Source organism: Canis lupus, chromosome 4 (assembly GCF_048164855.1).
Source record: "Canis lupus baileyi chromosome 4, mCanLup2.hap1, whole genome shotgun sequence".
NCBI lineage: Eukaryota > Metazoa > Chordata > Mammalia > Carnivora > Canidae > Canis > Canis lupus.
Window position 1 is genome coordinate 34338195 of NC_132841.1, and position 14937 is coordinate 34353131.

At 46.3% G+C, this 14937-nt stretch overlaps 1 protein-coding gene across 3 annotated transcripts in view; it reads right to left on the reverse strand.

Annotated features, from left to right (window-relative positions):
* Positions 1 to 14937, reverse strand: part of GRID1 (glutamate ionotropic receptor delta type subunit 1) — a 638858-nt gene that overhangs the window by 110986 nt on the left and 512935 nt on the right. For all 3 annotated transcript variants that reach the window (XM_072823838.1, XM_072823837.1, XM_072823839.1), the window contains 2 exons: positions 3945 to 4046; positions 2332 to 2529 (listed from right to left, as the gene is read on the reverse strand). In XM_072823838.1, coding sequence (XP_072679939.1) covers positions 2332 to 2529; positions 3945 to 4046 — 300 coding nt within the window. The remainder of the gene's footprint in view (positions 1 to 2331; positions 2530 to 3944; positions 4047 to 14937) is intronic.

Genomic DNA, 14937 nt, shown 5'->3' on the forward strand with positions numbered 1-14937 from the left:
ACAGGTTCATAACATGGGAAGAAGAGAAAGTAATTTATGAAGCCAGGACTAGAAGAAGCACAGGGAGATTGAGTTATGACCTCAGTAGAGGGGTCATAACACTCCCACCTCTGAAACTGGAGGTTAGAGCAGGTGTCTGCAGATGTGAATTTCATAGGTAGTTGAAATAGTATTTCAAGCCCACAAATCTCCATTTCTTTGCCTAATATAGGAGCACAATTTTTTTTTTTTTTTTTTTTTTTTTTTTTTTTTACTTAGGAGAGAAGACTTTTAGGTTGCTTAAAGAGAAAGACAAACTTTTGAAACAGTCGCTAAAGGATATAGCCAAGGGGTCCAACAAAGGACAAGTTAAGGAACTCAGTCTGTCCTGAAGGCCTAGCTCAGGTTGGAGGCCACACAATGTTCATACTTCCATTTGGGCAGATTTGTGATTTTCTTCTCTAATTGAATGCAGCAACTTGGATGTCAGATTCAGAGGGTAGATAATATAATCAAGTCGGGGTTTCAGTACAGTAAGAAACCAAGAACAAAGAGAATCACAAAAGATGAAGGACACAGGATTATCTGGTCCAATATTGAGGGTATGCCAGCCAGGGAAGGATGCGGTATCACAAGGACACAAAAATCTTAAAGAAAGATGAACCTCAAATACATGTGCTAAGTAGAAAGGGCCAGACACAAAAAACCATGTATGACTCCATTTAAATTAAATGTTCACCAAAGCAAATCTATGGAAATAGAAAATAGATTGATGGCTGCCTAGGTCTGGGGTCAGGAATGGAATTAACTATAAATAAGTATGAGGGATCTCACTGAATTGATGGAATTATCCTAAAACTAGATTGTTTTTAAAAAGATTTTGTTTATTTGAGACAGAGAGAGAGTATGTGAGCACACGTGCCGGGGGAGAGGGGAGCAGAGGGAGAGGGAGAAGCAGACTCCCCACTGAGGCAGGAAGCCCAACAAGGGGCTGAGATCATCAAAGGCAGACATTTAACCGACTGAGCCACCCAGGTGCTCCCCAAAACTAGATTATGAAGATGGTTGGCACAACTCAGTAGATTTCCTAAAAGTCACTGAATTATTTGAAATGGGTGTATTTTATATATAAAACATTATATGGTCTCATTCATTTGGGGAATATAAATAATAGTGAAAGGGAATAAGAGGGAAGGGAGAAGAAATGGGTAGGAAATATCAGAAAGGGAGACAGAACATGAAGACTCCTAACCCTGGGAAATGAACTAGGGGTGGTGGAAGGGGAGGAGGGCGGGGGGTGGGGGTGAATGGGTGACGGGCACTGAGGGGGGCACTTGATGGGATGAGCACTGGGTGTTATTCTGTATGTTGGCAAATTGAACACCAATAAAAAATAAATTTATTATAAAAAATAAATAAAATAGTACTGCAATAAAATTGTTTTTTAAATAACTTAGGAGAAGTTGGAGAGATTGTGTGTGCCTTTGTGGGTCTATAAAGCAAAGGACCTATGTTTTAGGAGCAAAAGTTCAAAAGACGTGGTAGTGGTAGGACACAGCAGGTGGTAGTGTCAGAGTGGAACAGTGACAGCAACATGCAAGATGTTAACAGAACGCATGGGTACAGACACTGCCATGGAGCACAAACAGAGGTCACCGGAGGGAGGCAGGGCAGTCAGAACACTGGGGTCCCCTGGGGATGTCTGTAACGTCAGAGATGGCGGCAACAGCAGCACTAGGGAACGAGGCCTGGAGCAGATGCCACCATCATAAATAACTGTCAGGAGATGACCCACGGGTCTGGGGTGACAGGGGTGAGGACGGGGACACGGTGAATTGGCCTCATACCATGAGTCTCAATGAGGACCCAGGCTCTACAGGAGAGAGGAAGAGTAATTATGTGAAATTAATCTGAGGAATGTCGTATCACTTACACACGACAGTGCAGACACACGCACACACTCACACGCGTGCATCTGTATAGACACACCCCACCGTGAGCCACGAGGGGGAAAAGAATCAGCACTCACTAACACTGCCTGCGAGAACCAAGTTCCTATTTCAGCCCAAACGTGGGGTGGGTTGCAGGAAGGGTGTGCTACAGGGCAGGCTCTGGAGAAATGGCAGCAGTAGGTACGGAAGGAAGACAGAGTGAGAGATAGAACCCAGAGGTGGAGCATGGCGGGGCGGGGTGGGCTCAAGAAGAGAGAGCTCTAGTGGGTGAAGAGTGGTGACCTGTGATCTGCTTAGCTAGTTCCAGAGTTCTAAATGCCTAATGGGCCAAATTTAGGGATCACCGCAGAGGCAGGCAAGGTGCCCCCCCCCAACCCCGTGGGCCGGCCCCGGGACCTACCTTGCTGATGAGTTCCCCGATCATCCCGTTCCAGGAGGTGTTATGGAGCTGGTGGCCGTACCTGCCATCGGGGGCCTGGTAAATCTCATATTTGAAGCCCAGAGCCTTGGCCAGCGCATCCAGGACATCTATGGAGAACCCTTTATAGCGCTTGGGCTGTCCAAGGATGTTCTCAGCCACCATCACGAAAGGCTCTTCCTGAGGACAACAGAACGAATGCTCTTCAATTAAATCACGGGTTCCGGGATACACACCTTTCCAGGGTACTGCTGGAGAGACCAACCTGATGAATCCGCTTTAGAATGTTTGCGGACGTGGGCATGTGTTCACCCAACTTAGGCCTGAGGTCTGAAGATCTCGGCCCTGGATTAAAGCAGTTTATGGACACTTGGCGCGCGCTGGATAGGAAGATCCCTGCCACCAGCACATTGACGGAGGGACGGAGATTTACTTGTGCTGTGTGACACTTTCCCAGCCTCTGCTCGGAACCCCATTGCCAGAATGACATGATTTGTTTTCATTCCTTTATTTGTGACATTCAGGACTCTGTTCTTAGGAAATGCCATAATTCTTCAGGACCCACATGAGAAATGTGGTTACTTCTCATCCAGGATAAAGAGCGACAATAAAAGCTCTATGATATTAGATTGAGAGAAGACAATATTACATCCATCAGATTGTACTAGAAAATGGATTCTGATTCATGGAAGAAGGTCACACCATAAGTCAAAGCCTGGGACAGAATTAAAGCCCGCCGTTCCTGAGCCCAAAGCCACATTCACACATTTTGTCCTGTGACATATGTGCTTCTGCAGGGCACGTGGTCCTCTGGAGAAAGCCTTAGCCTTCCCCATCACACTCGTATGAAACCGAACAAGACTTTGGGCAAACGGCCCCGGAGAATATATCTCATTAGTGTCCCTGGGGCCGTGGGGGGTTATGGCATAATGCTTATTCTGTGATGTGCACACGGGATGGAGGAGAACGCTGCTGCTAAAGGCTTCTAGGGCTGAAGAGACATCAGCATCTGACGGGACACAGGGACCATTTGAATCGTGTGAATCTAAAATGTCTCCTACAGCCCTAAAAAGCTGAAGGAAGAACTTGGCCGGAAGATGCCCCTAGTCTCTTAAAGATATAAAAGTCTACGATTCCAAGACTACCGTGCAGGAAAACTGCAACAGACGGTCTTTGTTGTGAAGTTTGTGTCCCACGGGGCCATCGGCGAGTTTGGGTGCCGGAAGAGTGGCCTCCTCCAAGCACCTTTGAGGACTCTGGCTGCCAGCAAAGCTCTCTAGAGGACTACCAGGAGGTCAAGATACTGTTTACGTCCAGGAACAGGTAGGGCTGCGTCTGCTTGGAAGTTTGGCCGTGGAGATTAGTGGTTCTTCTCCCGAGCAGCTCAGTCACCTCCGTGGAAGGCCCTGGGACAGAATCTCCAACCCTCCTCTTCCTTCATTACTTGCAAAATTATTTGCCAGAAAGGCCTTATGAGCCCCCAAGCCACTACACGAGATCCCCTTCCCCCCAAGCCCAGCATGAAGCCAAACAGAGAGAAGCCCCTAACTCCAAAGCCCAAATGGTGAACCGCCCCAAAATGCCCGTGATCCTACCAAGACAGTCACCACTTTGAGAGTCAGTCCTTGGAGGCGGCTGCCCATGGGCCTCTCTTGCAGGCTGCCATTCAGGCCTTTCTCTGAGTCCCACGTCGCCAGCTGTGAAGGAAAAAGGGAGTGTGAGGGGCAGAATGGCATCTGCGTGCAGCCCAGGACTGCGGCCCTCAAACCGGGATCCTGGGTCCCGCCACTGGGAGGATAGCGGTCCCCCCGTGTCCCGGAGACTCAAGGCCACCTTAAAACCTTAGAAAGAATACGTGAGTGACGAAGGTCTCCCTTCCTCCAGCAACTCATCTGGAACTCGGAGGACTTGTCACATCCTTCAAGTAAAGCCAGTTGGTAAGAAATTGTTTCCAGAATGAACATTTCTGTCTAACGTTATCCTATCCACCCATGGGGTTCAGATCACCACGTCTCCCACAAAGTGTCTTCTTTCTTTAATTACCCTGTGACTTGCCCAGGCCGGAGGGCCCCTGAGTTCAGCCAATGCTGCCACCAGGGCAAGATGAGGCTGAGCAGCATGTCCGGCTCGCCTTGCGCCCCGATGCCCACTGCAGGCAGGGTCGAGAGCTCGCGGCCTGTCTTCGCTGAGGGGGCAGATGTCATGATTCTCTTTGATATGCAGGTACAGGTACAGGTACAGGCCTGGAACACCCAGGCTCTGGATCTGCCATAGCCCCCCAGGGCTGCGGAGTCCCTCCCACGGCCAGAGACAGCTCTGATAGGCCCCCCAGGGCGATTGGGGAGCCCCTCTACGGCTCAGAAACAACAGGCGATGCAATGTCCTTCACACGGCGTCCCCTCTCTGCATCCCTGCAGGCCCGGGAAACCACGGTGAAATCTTGGTCTCATCAATGATTCTCCATCATTAATTGGTAAAAAGGTACAAGGCACCTTAAGCAGGATCTCAGCACTTGGGCGCCAGGGATTGTAATGCAACCCCAGCCACCATCATTGAGAAACCCTGTCCTTTTAGGTCGCTGCAGATTAGGTTCTCTTAAGAAGGCTTTTAAAACATACCGAAGGCTGGGCCTCATCCCCAGAGATTTGAATTTAATTGGTCTGTGGTGGGCTAGATATGAATATTTCAGCTCCCCAGGTGATTCTAATGCACAGCCAGGATTGTAAACCTCTGCTCTAGATTAAAGCAGGTGATTCTCAAACTGTAATATGCACACAAATTATCCAGGGATTTTATATGCACTTTCTGATTCTGGGGCCTGTGGTTATTCCTGTCTAACAAGCTCCCAGGTGATGCTGCTGCTGCTGCTGCTCCATGACCACCATTTAAGCAGCAAGGAGTTAAAAGATCAGACCACTGTGGGCAGCATCTACTTCATCAGAGAAAACCGACAAGTCCCCTAGTTAGGCTGGGCAGAGCCATCCCTCTGTGGAGAAATGTCACCAGCTGCCCTAAAGGAGCCACCAATAGCACTACTTCAGGACACTTCTACTCTCCCAGCATGTCCCTTAGCCTTGACATCTGCAGCAGGGTCTGCACTCCGAGCGTTGACTACGAGGCCACAGTTGCAGAATCTGTGGGACCATTCCATCTGGAACATACTAGAACCCTGAGGCAGGAACACCGGGATGAGACACATGGTTGTCGAAGCAGTTTAAAAGGAACCTGGAAACTCTGGCTGTCACTTTGGACACAATACCAACTAAGACCCACTCCATCCTAAGGTATAGGATGCCTGGCAGTGATGAATGAATCATTTAGTTAAGAGCATGGCCATGTGCTCTCAGGAGCTCCTCACAGCCGCCACCAATTAATTTGAGGGGCACTGCAGTTAAGGGCAAAGTTAAAATCTACCCAAACTCCTGTTCAAGGACATCAAAGAATTCACACTCTGGGAACTGGCATCGTGAGAAGGAAAGCTCAAGGCTGTTTCCCCCTTGGGTCTCAGGAAACAGCCCTGGGATCCAGAATCAATTCTTGCATCTGGATTAAAATGCTGGTCAAAGGGAAGAGACCAACCTAGATGAAAAGAGTCAAGGTGTTGATTCCCTACATCCTGTGGACCCTCCGATATGGACCAGGGTACTCATGATGTGTATCTGGGCTGCCTGCTGGCCCAGCCTTGGAGCTGCTTAGCCCTGATGGGTAATCTGCTGCCCCTCCTGGGTTGGGTGGTGGTAAGAAGGCCCCTGGACCACCTCAATGACTGATAAAGTCCTAATGAAGGCAAGCTCGTCCTAACAATGACATGTTAGTGCCACGTACCAGATATTTCGCCTTGCAGCAGGACTTGACGTCCTATCATGTGCTGCCAAACCTCCGTGACAGAGCCAAAGGGGCACCTCAACTCCCTGCTAGCACCTGCATGAGTAAGCACCTGGAATGGGGCTCTGCTTGGCCTTGAGCAAACAAACTCTACCTGTCTGTCTCCCGGGGTTGTAATCAGTCTTGAGGATGGGGAAGAGAGGCAGGAAAAAGCAGCTGGGATGAAGCTCTGTCCTAGAGTTTTAGCTCAGCTGCGAGAAGGGCTCTGCCTCTCAGTCCCTAACGGTACAACCCTCTTCTAGCTCATTGCCTGGCTCAAGGCAGCAGCCTCTCCTTTGATCTCATGAACCCCAACCTCTCTCTGACAGCCTCTCCCATTGTGCTGATTTGTACCTTTATAATAAATAAACCCAAACATGAACTGTGTTAACGAAAAGTTTCAAACGACTTCCCATTTCCTGCAGAATAAATCGTAACACTCTGAAGCCTGGCCTTAAAGAAAAAGGCCTTCCTTATGGAGATCAAGCCTGACAATCAGCTTCACTGAGGTTTGTGTAGGCCCAGTCCACTCCCACCCCAGCAAATGCCTCACCCTCCTCATGCACCTCACATGGCATGCTTCCTCCAGTTCCTTCTGCCTGTAATACCATTCCTCTTTGGTTGGGTCTGGTACATTCTTAACTCATATTTTTTTAATAAGATTTCACTTTAGAATAGTTTTAGTTTTACAGAAAAGTTGTAGAGGTTGTGCAGAGGCTGTCCATATTCCCCACATCCAGTTTTCCGTATCCAAGATGTTACATTAGTGTAACACACTGCTCGCAGCGAATGCAATGCTGATGAGCCCAATCTCGACCATTTACACAGAGCTGGGTAGAGATGATCCCCATTGTCTTCCATGCTGGACCTAAGGTTGTGACCCTGCTGTGCAATTTGGGTTGGTTACCCTGTCCCTTTCGAACAAAACCCTGTCTTCAGAAACTGTCTAGAATTTCAGGCTCTTGGACTAGACCTTGCCTTGCTTATTCCCATCTCAGGGTTTCCAACCTTGATTTGAACGCCATGTTCTCCTCTCAAAGATCAACTTACTACACTCGGTAAAGATCTGGGGAAGAAGAGAGGAACTCAGAGGTATGAAAGCAGCGTAAGTTTGGTAGTCGACTGACCTATATCTAGCTGTGTTTCCACCACTTACCTGGGTGACCTCAGAGAGCACATTTTACCATGGTGCTTAGAATTTTGCATAAATTTGACTCCATTAAGATTCCATTTTCTTATCTAAAAAGTGAAATAAGAATACTTTCCCTGCCTACCAAACACTTAGGGGTTATTCAAAAGGGAAAAAAAAAATCACTTTGAAATAATCTGCTATAAAATAATAATCACAAAAAAATCAGGATATAAACCTCTGTGTGCAATAAAACCTCAATTATGGTTTTTTAAAAGGGTGGTGGTAAAAATGGGTGGAGCTTTGTTGAAATGTAATATATGGATACATCCAGGTGGTGGAATTATGAGTAATCATTGCAACTTCTTGACATTGTTCTGTGTTTCCAACAGGTTTTTCACCACTTTCACAGGAGGGAAAATATGCTTTTGATCAAAATAACTAGCATAGGTGACAAGGTCCTGTCACACGCATTTGTACGACTAAGGACTGAATGGAGGGTTAAATTATCAGAGTTGGTGTGTCAAGACCAGCCTGAGCGTCAGAACCCAATGAATCAGTCCTCGGGCTGCAAGGAGCAGTGGCCAAGGCGTGCCCATCTCCTAGAAGAGGCAATTGTGGGTCATCCAGCACGGCGTCTCCCATTCTGTGACCTCCTCAACATGGCACGGGGCCCGGTGAGCCTGCTGGGTTTGGAGACAGGGAAGTAGCCACTGCTGAGGCCCAGCTCCATGAAGACAGACAAGCTTTCTCCACTAAGAAAGAAGGACAGCAATCCTAAGGCAAAGCCATTTAAATCAAAATGCAAGTACCTGAGAGGGGGAAAAAAAATTCCTCCAAGCCTATAATTACCCCTATTTTTATTTTCCTGCAAGTATTCAGGACTTAGAGGCTTTTATTTTTGTGTGTTTTTGTTTTTTAATACAGACCTCTGCCTCCCTGGCCTTCAGGGCATCCTGTACTCTGACAGAGAAAGAAAAAATACTTCAAAGTGAAACCAAAATTCCGCCTTCAAACACATCAAAGTGCAACCATGTTCTAGGAACCAGGATCCTTGAGTTGGGCAGGGAAGTTTATTATTCCCTCACATCAGCCTCAAGCCAAGCGCCCCAGGCTGAGTGAATCCCCCCCATTTTCACAAAGCCTTGTGTTCTTGCCCAAATCTTAAGACCAGAGCAGAAACCCTTCATTTCTGAGTGAGGCCATCCCTCTGAACACCTGATATGTTCAGACCAGAACACGGAAAAAAAAGCACAGCCCAAACAGAAGACTCCAGTGGACTTTTCTTTTGAAAAGAAATAAAACAAAGCCTTTAAGTGGATTCCCAAACATGCTGCCGACCCAGATTAAGAGAGACGGTATCCGGCTTCCCTCCCGAGGGCGCCTGGTTCTCCTGGTTCAGGATGCCGAGGAAAAAGGTGCAGTCAACGAGAGCCAAATGAGGCTGATAGACTTGATAAATGGGAAGCCAGAAAAACCTTTCCCTCGGAGAAGTCCTGACACTTAGTCACACAGCTGCAGACCATTTCATTTGTACATAAGGGCGTCTGTTCTGACTTTCCCTTGTATTTTGCAGACAGGATTTTGTTTATGGGATCGATGAATTTTATGGCCACAGACACCCACTTTTGACAGCTGACCTGTCAAGATCAGTGCCTGAAAAACTAATTTCCAGCACTGTTAAACAAAACGAGAACTGCCACGATTTGATAAGACAGCCGTGGTTCTCATTCATGCGGGAGGTCTACTGCGCCCAGACCAGAAGTGTGGATAGAGCCAGAGGTTACTGCACAACCATCCCCTGAAAGGAGATATATGGTTTCAAAATCTGATTATGACAAACAACTGTTCAAGAGACCAGCCAATTGGAGAATAAATTTCATAAACCACTGGTCTCGGGAAAATATATTTCCTGAGTCAATCGGGGTGTTCTTCATGTTAGCGTTTGAGTTGTGAGACGTGGGGATTTGGGACTTTGCGGCCTTGTCTTTAATAAATGCAGGGCTATTAACCATAAATGGGACAGGCCTTCCTTGGAAGAATGGTCTTTCTGGTCTATAATCTAGTTACAGAGGTTTCTTAAAGTGTCATCCCTTTCCATGGGGAGGTGGGGGGGGAGAGGAGAGGCCATCCAACTGCTTTACAGCCCAGCGACGGAGTGTGACCAGTTTCATATAGAGAGCCTCAGCAATTCCTGGGGAGGAGGTGAGGGAAGGAAAGAAAGTAGGTTTGCTTAACTCCAAATCCCATATTTAACTATATCCAGCAAGACAATAGATCAATAACCTACAGCCGCATTTTACAACTAAGTGACCAACTACTTCAGTGATAAGCTTATCTCAAGAGAGCACTGAAGGCAGGAAGTGAAGTTTTTATGACCACGTCTCTCAGACCTCACAGCCATTGCCGGAGTCCAGTTTGAGCCGTACCCTCATTGACCGGTGACTGCATTCAGCTGCGCGCGGCCTCGGCTGAGATATGGGCTGCCGTAGTGACAGCCACAGTGGGTTTATCCTCATGGCAGTGCATGGACTTTTCTAAAGCAACAATCCTCTATTAGCTGTTGTTCTATTGTCCATTTTTATGGGTAAATAGACGGGTTCAATGTATATTTCAAAGGATCACAGTCCTGGGGAGGTCTGGAGTAGAGGGGGCACCCACATCTTGACTCAGCTTGAGTTGGGGCATCCAGCCAGCCCTGGCTTCAGAGAGTCCATTGCACATTTTAAGCTTTAGCTAAATGCATGCACAACATGTTTAGACACAAAAATGCATCTTGGGAACTGAATGTAAGAATCGGAGCATAGAATATCATTTGTGGCCAGGGTGTCTAAAGTAAGGTCTAATTTTAAAGTTCATTTTGGTAGGGATGCTTGGGTGGCTCAGTGGTTAAGCATCTGCCTTCGGCTCAGGGTGTGATCCTGGTGTCCGGGGATGGAGTCCCACAACAGGATCCCTGCAGGGACCCTGCTTCTCCCTCTGCCTACATGAATAAATGAATAAAATCTTTTTATTTAAAGATTTTATTTATTTATTTATTCATGAGAGAGAGAGAGAGAGAGAGAGAGGCAGAGACACGGGCAGAGGGAGAAGCAGGCTCCATGCAGGGAGCCCGACGTGGGACTCAATCCCAGGACTCCAGGATCACACCCTGGGCTGAAGGCAGGCGCTAAACCGCTGCGCCACCCAGGGATCCCCCATAAAATCTTTGTTTAAAAAAGTTAAATTTCGGGATCCCTGGGTGGCGCAGCGATTTAGAGCCTGCCTTTGACCCAGGGCACGATCCTGGAGACCCGGGATCGAATCCCACGTCGGGCTCCCGGTGCATGGAGCCTGCTTCTCCCTCTGCCTGTGTCTCTGCCTCTCTCTCTCTATCTCTCTCTCTATCATAAATAAAAATTAAAAAATAAAAATAAAAAAGTTAAATTTCATTTTGGGAATTCCAGGCTATCAGAGCCACTAAGATATGGGCCTCGTAGAGTATGAACCACAGAAGATGATCATCAGGGCCATTCCTGAAGCCCCGGACAGGCTATAACAAGAGGAGACTCATGTGGAAGTGAAGAATTTAGGGGAGAACTGAAAGTCTCAGCCCAGGACATATGTGTGCAAGGAATCATACATTTGGCAAAAGCTTGTACTTCTTAAAAACACGCCTCAACAGAACTTGTGTTACACGTCCAGAGGGCAGAGCCATGAGAAACTAAAAGAAGAGTAAAATAGGCCAGAGAGCTGTCACAAATGGGGGTTTCATGAAAAACCTTTAGCAAGGACGGGAGAAGGATTCTCCCCAATAGTGCTGGAGAAGGGGACCAGAAAAACAAGCAGAAGTGCCATCAACATTGGCAACCAGGTCATTCATGATGGAGACCATGGACATGCCCCAGTACTAGCCTCCACTATCTAAAAGTACAGGCACGCAGGACCCACTGGGCCAACAAAGGGATAAAAGGACTGACCAACTCCAATGGTGCCAGTGATGGAGTCTCTCTGCCACGTTAAGAGCAAGGATGGAGGCAGTTCCACTCGGCCTAAGACGTGGAAAACAGCAAGACAAAGTTTCTTCCATTGTAACAAAGAACCAGATAATCAATAAAACTATATTTTTAAAAATTTAGCCTCCAAGAGAGCTGTGGTCACACAACCATCTGGTAAATTTGCAAACTGCAAAAGATGAGAAGCCCCTCTAAGGACAGACAGGACACAAGGAATGTTTCATCTCTGATAGATGATGGAAGAAGAAAAGTTGTAGTTAATAACAGCAGATAAGAAGAAAAATAAAAGACTGAAATTTCACCAGATTTTTAAAGACCCAGTTGTAGTGAGGTTCCCTGGGAGCCCAGACACAAGGGAGGCCACACCCACTCATCAGCTCTTTCCTCCAAGCCTGGGGGAGGGGGGTGGGAGGTGGAGTGAGAGAAACAAAAACAGGACAGAGGTACAGAGCGTCCAAAAGTTATAGGACAATATCTGATATGAGTTTATCTATTATTGGGCTTGTGTCTGTTATACCTGAGTAAGTCTTATAACTCAATTATAAGAAGAAATTGTAATTTTTAAAAATTGAAAAAGGACTTATTTTTCCAGGAATACGTGAAAGGATAATGTGAACACAAAACTATGTATGCTCAACATCATATGTCATCGGAGAAATGCAAAATAAGACCACAAAGACACACCACTAAGCCTCACGAGAGAGGCTAAAATCAAAGACTGACATTACCACGTGTTGGTGAGGATCTGAAAGGCAAAAAGTGCAGCCACAGCAGACAACAATTTGGCAATTTCCTATAAAGTCAAATACTCACTGACTCTCCCACCCAGCAATTCCACTCCTAGTCACTTACCTAAGGGAGATCTAAAGTACATCCATACAAAGGTCAGTGTGTGGCTGTTCCCAGAAGCTTTATTCACAATTACCTCCAAAATGGAAAAGCTCCAAATGTTGGACACGGCGATCCATGAATGGATAGACAAAATGTGGCACTTATACAATGGAACACTACTCAACAATAAAAAGCAACAAGCTACTGACCTGTGTAACCGCACGGATGAAGGTCACATGCATCACACCCAGGGAATGAAGCCAGCCACCAGAGACTTTACGACCCCATTTCCATGACTTGCTTGAAAAGGCAATATTATTGGTCCTGAAAATAGATCAGTGGTTGCCTGGAGCCAGGAATGGGAGGAAGGTGTCGGATGCAGAGAGGAAGAAGGGCAGGGTAGTGGATGTAGTCCTTGTTTTGAGGGCTGAAGTGTACACGTACCACTGGGTGCATTGGACCGGACAGTGTGCACCTGCAGTGGCTGAGTTAATTGCACAAAATTGCCTCCAAATAGGCCTAACTTGTTTTATACAAACACACACACACACACACACACACACATGCTAGTGATTTGGAAAGCGATGAAGCCGTGTGCTGGAGAAGTGGAGTAGAGCACTAACCTCTCATAGGTGGACCACCTACGACCCTTTGGCAAGAATGACGACTTCTAAAGCAAGGACGGCGACATGATACTAATGATGACTGACGTTAGCGCTCTGGTACCGTCATTCTTGAACTAGCTGAAGCTAAGCAGGCATCAAGTGGCCAAGAAATTACCTATTAATCCAGAAGAACTGAGTGTGTCTGCATAAAGGTTTAGGAAGAACAGAAGTGCAGTTTTACCTTCAAATAGTTTCTTAGTGTGTTTGTGGGGGGGTGGGCAGGGACTGACCTCCTAACGTTGTATGTAGTATGATCCACCTCTTTAATGCTCATTTCTTTTTGTGAGATGCTACACAAGCACACCTAAGACGAATCGGTAGGTTGAATGGCTATTTCCGGCCTTAGACAGAGCAGTGGGACTGTAGGGATGTTTGTCTCCTGCACTACGCTACCCTGTACTGTTTGAAATGTTTTACAGAGAGAAAGCATCGCTTTTATAATCAGAGGAAATACAATAAAGCTGCTTTCACTTTGAAAACGCGCTGCAATCTAGCTTGTAACTGTAATGTTGATTTTGTATCTCTAATTGCTTAGGTGTATTGGTTTTGTCTCTCTAGATAAACGGTACATTCAGCACGGGCACCGTCTACAGTGAGACGAGCCAGGCTGGAATTCTGTTTCTTCGACTAGCAGGCCGGATGCCTCTGGAGAGTTACTTGACTTGGTCATATTCTATCTCTGTCCTCAAGTGTCCTAATCTGTTATTAGTTATTAATAGACGCGAGCTTTTGTCATCGACAATGCATTCTTTGCTTTCAGGTCTCTATTTTGCACGGGCCCGTACTAGCAGCTCAAGAAATTAGCAGCTCAAGAAATTCTTGCCAGCTTGCATTGACTAGAATTAATGCACTTTACGCACTATACATCAGTCGGAAGTCTGACAAGATACCTTCCTCAGCCCGTGGATCCCAGGCACTAGGAGTCCCTGCATCATAAAAGTAGGTGTCTCTGACCAAATACTCCATATAAGCTTTTGGCTCTTTTCCTCTCTCTAGACCGCTCTTCTCTTCCTTTGTTCTCTGACGCCTCGTTACCCCTTAAAGATCACTCCTTGCACCCTACACCAAGAGTAAAGATCACTCCTTGCACCCTACACCCTACTCCTTCCACCTTACACCACTTGCTGGTGGAAATGCTTTTCATGATACATTAAATTCCACGTCTACCTATTCATAAATAGACTGCTATCTCTTGTGTGGCAGAGACGATCTGTTCTTCACTGCGACTCGCTCGATAAAAATTTATTGGAAAAATTAATAAAATTGACCACGTCCTGGGCACTTCCCCATTAACTGGTCGGAATTTCATGCTCTTCGCAAACTTAAGCTTCAGGTAGGTCTCACATCTGAAGCTCTGCAAGAGGCTTTCTTAGTCAGCACTGATTTATTTATGATGGTTGGAAGTGCCTGCACTGGATTTTCTCCTTTGCGTGGTTTTGTTTTGCAAACTTACTTTAAGACTTTGAGTCATTGAAAAAGTGTTAGTAAAGTGAATGATTCAGAAGACCTTTCTTAAAACATTTTACATCTTTACCCCTAGACTTTTGTTACACAACATGAGGTCTGTGCCTGGTCACCGGGGAACTTGTTTAAATCCAAGAATCTTGGCCCTACCCCCATGACTACTGAGTCGGGGTCTGCATTCTGATAAGAATCTCAGGTCACACATAGGCGCAGTGGAGTTTGAGAGCAGTTTCTAGATCACGCCATCATTATCCCTTACCTGGAATCTTCATAAGCTGCTTTACCCATCTCACAATTCCTCTCTGATCTGCTTCCTATTGAAATTCTACACAGCAGCTAGAGTTTCCTTTTCTTCTTTTCATGAAAATTGTTTTATTTCATTCTCTTTCTTAAAATTCTCACGTGGTTCCCAGTTAAATCCAGATTAAAAGCATATATCCTCAAATCCCAATGGGCAAGGAGAAGAAACTTACAGCCAGAATGTTCATAAATCTTGACTTAATTTATAGCACAAATGTGTGGAAGAAATGAGAGTTGAACTTTGTTTATTTGGGATGCAGATTGTGTCTTAAAAATGATTATTACATATGCAAATTATGCCCCAGCCTCATCCTCTTCCAAGATTCCCGACAAAAAGCTC